This window comes from Neophocaena asiaeorientalis, unplaced genomic scaffold, assembly GCF_003031525.2.
Source record: "Neophocaena asiaeorientalis asiaeorientalis breed wild unplaced genomic scaffold, Neophocaena_asiaeorientalis_V1.1 scaffold240, whole genome shotgun sequence".
Classification (NCBI taxonomy): Eukaryota; Metazoa; Chordata; class Mammalia; order Artiodactyla; family Phocoenidae; genus Neophocaena; species Neophocaena asiaeorientalis.
This window is the reverse complement of record NW_020185331.1, coordinates 1,421,107-1,427,139: the sequence shown is the minus strand read 5'-3', so window position 1 is coordinate 1,427,139 and position 6,033 is coordinate 1,421,107. Positions and strand designations below refer to the sequence as shown.

The 6,033-nt window shown below is 57.1% G+C and overlaps 2 protein-coding genes across 2 annotated transcripts in view; one reads left to right on the top strand and one right to left on the bottom strand.

The window, feature by feature from the left end:
- Window positions 1–4,229, top strand: part of SFRP5 (secreted frizzled related protein 5) — a 39,528-nt gene extending 35,299 nt beyond the window's left edge. The window contains exons 6-7 of the mRNA XM_024734976.1: window positions 1,488–1,565; window positions 3,117–4,229. Of these exons, the coding sequence (XP_024590744.1) occupies window positions 1,488–1,565; window positions 3,117–3,463 (425 nt within the window). The 3' untranslated portion in view covers window positions 3,464–4,229. The remainder of the gene's footprint in view (window positions 1–1,487; window positions 1,566–3,116) is intronic.
- The window catches only part of ZFYVE27 (zinc finger FYVE-type containing 27), a 76,541-nt gene that overhangs the window by 47,149 nt on the left and 23,359 nt on the right, over window positions 1–6,033 (bottom strand). The gene's annotated exons all lie outside the window — the stretch shown is intronic.

Below are 6,033 nucleotides of genomic sequence, written 5' to 3'. Positions count from 1 at the left end.
TCTGGTCTCAGCCCCCCTTCACTGTGCACCCCCTCTGCCAGACTCCTTCCAGGCAGAGTAAGCCCAGGCTGGGCACCAGACAGGAGGATAAACAGTGGCACCAAGTAGGGCATCTTTGCCAGGGTGGCTAATACCCAGAATCTAGGGAGCTCCTGGCTCTGGGACTCTCCCAAGGGGCAGCACCACTCCCCCATTTTCCATTTGACCCGGCCCCCCAGAAACAACTGGACTCCACCACACCCCACCCACCCCTCAAAGCTAACCTCACCCATGCAGTCCCCAGTCCTACACACCCACACAGGATCTGAGAGTTGCAGCTGGGTGGGGGTCCTGTGACCAAAGAGTGTTGAGAGAAGAGAAACCCCCTATTCTCAGGTTAGTAATGGGACCAGGAAGCAGGGGAGAAAGACGCAGTTCAAGCAGAGACAGCATAGTCCCCAGCAGGGATCCTAGGCATGGCTCCTTTATTCTGGTTTTCTTGGAGCCCAAACATTAACATCCTGGAAAGCAGGGAAATCCCAGGCTTGGATTCCCGCCTGGCTTTGCCCTCCCACTCTCACCCGCTTTGAGCCCCTCTCTCCCCCATGTTGGGGCACCCACCAGAAGGCAGAGACACAGAGCGAGGGCAGATGCTGTGTGGTAGGACCAGAGGCAGCCCAAGGTGTCTGTGTGGCCAACAGACAAAACTGAGAATATTTCATACAAAAAGAGTTTTGGCTTCCCTTGAAAAATCGGAAGTTCTGGTAATGCTAAAGTGGGTGCTCCTCAGTTTACCACAGTCCCTGCCCTGCCGGCGTCACTCATTTACCCACCTGTCTGGAGCCTGGGTTCCTAGAAAGACCCCGCAAACATCCCCACCCTAGCACTAGTCTAGGAGTCACAAATCCTGAGTTCTAAGCTCAATTCTCACTAGCTTTGCAGACTTGGGTAGCCACTCTGGACCTCGGTTTCCTTTTCTTTAAAAGAGGAATAATGGGGCTTCCCTGGTGGCACAGTGGTTGAGAGTCTGCCTGCTGATGCAGGGGACATGGGTTCGTACCCCGCTCTGGGAAGATCCCACATGCCGCGGAGCAGCTAGGCCCGTGAGCCATGGCCGCTGAGCCTGCGCGTCCGGAGCCTGTGCTCCGCAGTGAGAGAGGCCACAACGGTGAGAGGCCCACGTACCGCAAAAAAAAAAAGAAAAAAGAGGAATAACGATACCTACTTCATAGGCTGAGGACTAAATAAGACAAAATTTAGAAAAAGAGCACATCATGGTCACAGCTGCCAGGGTCATGGGGCAATCATGCCCACCTGGTCAGTTTTGTCCCTTCACGACCTTTTGAACTTCACAACCACTCAGTGAGCATTATCATTATCATCATCCTGTTTCCTGATGAGGAAGTGGAGGCTTGGCAGGGGGAGGTGGCTGGTCAGTGGGGGAGCCTGAACCCTAAGTGGCTCTATGGACTTTGATCCCCTCTCCCCACCCCTGCTTCTCTCTTCAGTGACCAAGATCTGCGCCCAGTGTGAGATGGAGCACAGCGCTGATGGCCTCATGGAGCAGATGTGTTCCAGTGACTTCGGTGAGTGTAGAGCCCACGTGGCCACTGCCCTCTCCCCAGAGAAATGTACCTCTTTTTTGCATGTCATCCCAGGGACTTCAAAAGCCCCTCAAGGCCATGGTCCATCCCTGGCCAGGGCTCCGGCAGCCCTCCCTTGACACTCTCTACAGAGGGGCCTCCAGGGCTGGATTCTCTTTAGGGGAAGGAGGCTTGGCCCAGAGATGGATGGAGGTAGCAGAGGGGAGAGATGGGCTCCAGGATGGAAGTGCAGCCCCCTCGTCCCTGGGCACCTCTGCCTAGTACCTGATGCACCTCTGGCCAAGGGAGCTGTGGTCACCCGTCCCACAGCTTCATCCTGGAGCCTCCCCATTCCTGGGGCAGTCAGGACTTGGCTCCTGTGCGGACCACGCAGCCCAGCATGTGGTCTTGGCCAGGTCAGCTCCCCTTTTGTGTCTTAGCCTCCTCTGTCTATGAAAAAGAGAAAGCAATGAAACCCTTCCTGCAACAGGTCTTTGATGTCGTTAGTCTGTTTGGAAAGAGGACACTACTACTGCAAGGTGTGTGCGTGGCCGAGAGAGAAAGAGGGTGTGGGGGAGAAGGAAAGACATTTTATAACACTGTCCTTTCCTGGGTGGCCAAAGTTATTCTCTGGCTTCTCTCTGGCTGCTCCCAGAGATGGGGACCCAGAGGCCCGCAGAAGGAGGACCCTGGCCTAAGTGATCGCCGCTAACTCCATTAGGCTCTCTGGCCTTCAACCACCTCCTCCACTACCCCACACACTCACACTCCTACACACACCGCAGACATTCTCTCACACAAAAACACACAGCACCACACTCCACACTCTCACCCACACTACACAGTCGCACACAAATTACAGCAGTGGGTTCGCCCAGCAAGAGCTGGTTGTATGCGGTGCTTCCCAACCCTGCGCTCCGTGACTCAGTGGGTCACGGTGGGAGCACTTACCCATGGAAATCAGCACATGCGACAGAGAAGGGCCCCCCCACCCCCCGCCAGAGCTGGCTGTCTAGCATTTAGAGCCACCACTGCTCCAAACACCACCCCCTGCAACACACACACACACACACACGCAGCCAGAAATCCATTTGGAAGCATCCCCAGAGATCATGAAATCCAGCCTTCCTCCATCACAAGGACGCCCCCTCCACCAAACCCTCCCTCCAACTGGTCAGCTCCACCCCCAATATTTCCCTTCCCCAGGGAGCCCACACCCAGCTCCACTCCCCACGGAGAGCTCTCCACCCTGCACCTAGTGTCATGGAGAGGCACAGGCCAGACCTCAGTTCAACCCAGGCTCTAGAATTCAGGCACATCACCACCTCTCCAAACCTCATTTCCCCACCACGCCTCAAGGATGAAACATGATAATGCCCGTGCGAGTCCAGCACATGGTGCGAGCTTCATAAATGTCAGCGTGTACACGCAGAAGCTCCATCTCCCCAAGCCCCAGGCCTGGAGCTTCAGGCAGAGCACCAAGCATGGGGCCACCCGCGTCCTGAGCAAACGTGATGGTTCTCAGGCCATCCCTCTGTCCACCCCGACACACAGTGGTCAAAATGCGCATCAGAGAGATCAAGATAGAGAACGCGGACCGGAAGCTGATTGGAGCCCAGAAAAAGAAGAAACTGCTCAAGCCAGGCCCCCTGAAGCGCAAGGACACCAAGAGGCTGGTGCTGCACATGAAGAACGGCGCTGGCTGCCCCTGCCCGCAGCTGGAGAGCCTGGCCGGCAGCTTCCTGGTCATGGGCCGCAAAGTGGACGGACAGCTGCTGCTTACGGCTGTCTACCGCTGGGACAAGAAGAACAAGGAGATGAAGTTCGCGGTCAAGTTCATGTTCTCCTACCCCTGCTCCCTCTACTATCCCTTCTTCTATGGGGCCGCAGAGCCCCACTGAAGGGCACTCCTCCCTGCCCCACCCAGCCAGCTGTGCCTTGTCTCTGTCTCTACCCCTGGGGCGCACTCTCTCCTCCTGCCCACCTGGCCTCCCCCTACTCCCAGGCTGACCCAGACCCTGCCGGAGGGTGGTTCGTGCAGAGCTGCTACCAGCACAGGCACTAAGGGATGGACATGGAGCCAGGCTGTCCTTGACCGAGGGGTTCTGGGGTCCTTGAAGGTTTCCTCCCATAGGAGCAGAGGTTTCTCAGTTGGGAGGAAGTAGGCAGAGAGAAAAGAGAGCTCTAAGCAGCCTGAGGAGGTGGTTTCCAGGATAGCCGGTGGTGTCAGCTCCCCTCTGTTGGTGGTGGGGCCTCGCTTGGGAGAGGGAAGTCCTGGTATTAGGCTGAGCTACTTGAGAGACAGTTCTTGGCCCCCAGGGCCCCTTCACGTGTCCTCGTTGTAGCCCCCCCAAAAGGAAAGGGTCACAGTGCCCTCCAGCCACACCTCCCCTCCTTCCCCGTCTCTGCCCGTTTCCCTTCCCGCTGGACCGGAGAGAAGCCCAGCCCGGGCCCGCTCCCAGACGCGCACTCCTCAGCCTCCGCATGTCCCTTTTATCCTGATGACCAGTAAATTACTGCTACTGCTGTGAGGCCAGAGATACTAGACTGATGCAGGTAGGGTTTGGTTTTCTATTTTTTTTTAAGTTTTTAATTAAATCAAAGAAAACAAACTGGTTTTAACCAGGTGATTTCTTTATCAGCTGGTTCCTCGGTGGGGTGTTCAGAAACGACTTCGCTAAAGAGGCCTTTTTGTAACCCACGGCCTGTCCACACAGACATACTTGGAATGCCTAAAAAGAGCAATTCCCATGTTTTCGCAGGATCCCCCGAGAACACATAGAGAGGGTCACCCTTCTCATCCTCACAACGAGACTGAGCGATGGAGATGACTGTCCTTTTGTCTCAGAGGAAGGACAGAGATGCCAAGTTCCCCAGCCTTCTCCCACCATCAGAAGGCTCCCACAGTCCTGCAGCATCTCCCTGACACGGGCAGTGCCTGCTCTGAGAAGCCCCCAAAAGGCTGGGCCACAGGGAACTACTCTGAAGACCCAGAGGCCTAAACGTGTCACTCCTACCCCTAGAGCTCAAACACCCCTGGGCACTGGACGTGTAGGAGATGATGGTGTGGACAGGTGCTACTCCAAGCTGGTCCCTGGACCACAGCATCAGTATCACCTCAGAGCTGGTGAGAACCACAGAAGCTCAGGCCCCACCCCACACCTGCATTTTAATACATAAACCTTCGTATCATCTAGGGAGCTTTTACAAATTACTGGGCTCTACTCTAAATCAATTAAATCTGAACCTCTGGAGGGTGGTCCAAAATCAGCATTTCTAGATGCCCACTGGGGCGGTGTGCAGCCAGGGCTGAGAACCTCCATCCGGATAAGCTGACAGCTAAGGCAGGAGGGTGAGGGGCTGAGGCTACCTCAGGCTGGAAGGGTCCTGGTCCTGCACGCGGGGAGCGGACCAGCTATAATGCCTCAGGGGGCTTCTTCAGCGAGCTCAGTGCAGATGGAGGCTGCTACCTTGAGCTGGATGGGACAGCGAGGGGAGAAGGCTTGAAACGGAGGTGACAGGCTGCTGTCAGTAACGCGTCCAGAACTTGGGAGGGGTGGTGCCCGGAAAGAGTCCTGAGGTGACCGCCAGCAGATGCTGAGGGACAGGGCAGATGTACCCAGAGCAGGGGGCTGGGGACACCCCCAGAAGGCTTTCCTCACCAACTGGGGTACAGCTGGGATGCCAAGTCCAGCCAAGGCCTGCTGATCCTCCAAAACAATGGAGCCACGTTCTCTTGAGGTGAGGAAAACCCTGGCTTGCTTCCGCAGCTCTCAGAGGAGCGCGCTGCCACAGAGGAACAAGGGGCCAGTGCGGGCTAACAGGTGGTCTGACAGCCTGCCCATAAATCACCTCCCTGGCAGTCAGGTGCCCCACACAGGTCAGGGGCGGCCGCGGCCTGCGTGTTTCTCCTCACCTCTGAGGAAGCCGCTGCCTCCCACCCTCGCCCAAAGCCTGCCCAGCCCACCTGGCTCCCTGAAACCGCCCCTTGTCTTCCAGCCTCCTACCCCGACCAAATATTTACGGGCCCTTCTAGGGTCAACCAGGACCAGGGATTCTTTTTTCACTGAGCACACAGGACTCAGGCTGCTTCTGGCCGGAGCACAATACTGACCTCTGTCAGGTGCTGGCAGCCCATGAGAGGGAGCAGGCGGGGAGGGGCTCCCTTAGCCCATCCTGCGAGGCCCCAGCAAGGCGCTCCTCACCCACCGCCACAAAGGGGTCAGGCCCTGCTCTGCACCTTGGCTCTGTCCCCGGCACCTGCCGTCAGAGCCCCCGGCAGTCTCTTCCCTGGGACCAAAGACCAAGGAGGCCCTGCAAGGCGAGCGCTCCCTGCATTCAGTTCAGCCACAGAACACTCCCTCCTGGCCAGCCTGAGACAGGCAGCTGGTGGTGCCCAGCGAGCATCTGCGCGGCGTACCGGTGAATGATGGCATCTGACCGCGTGGAGCAGAACCCTCCAGAAACAGCG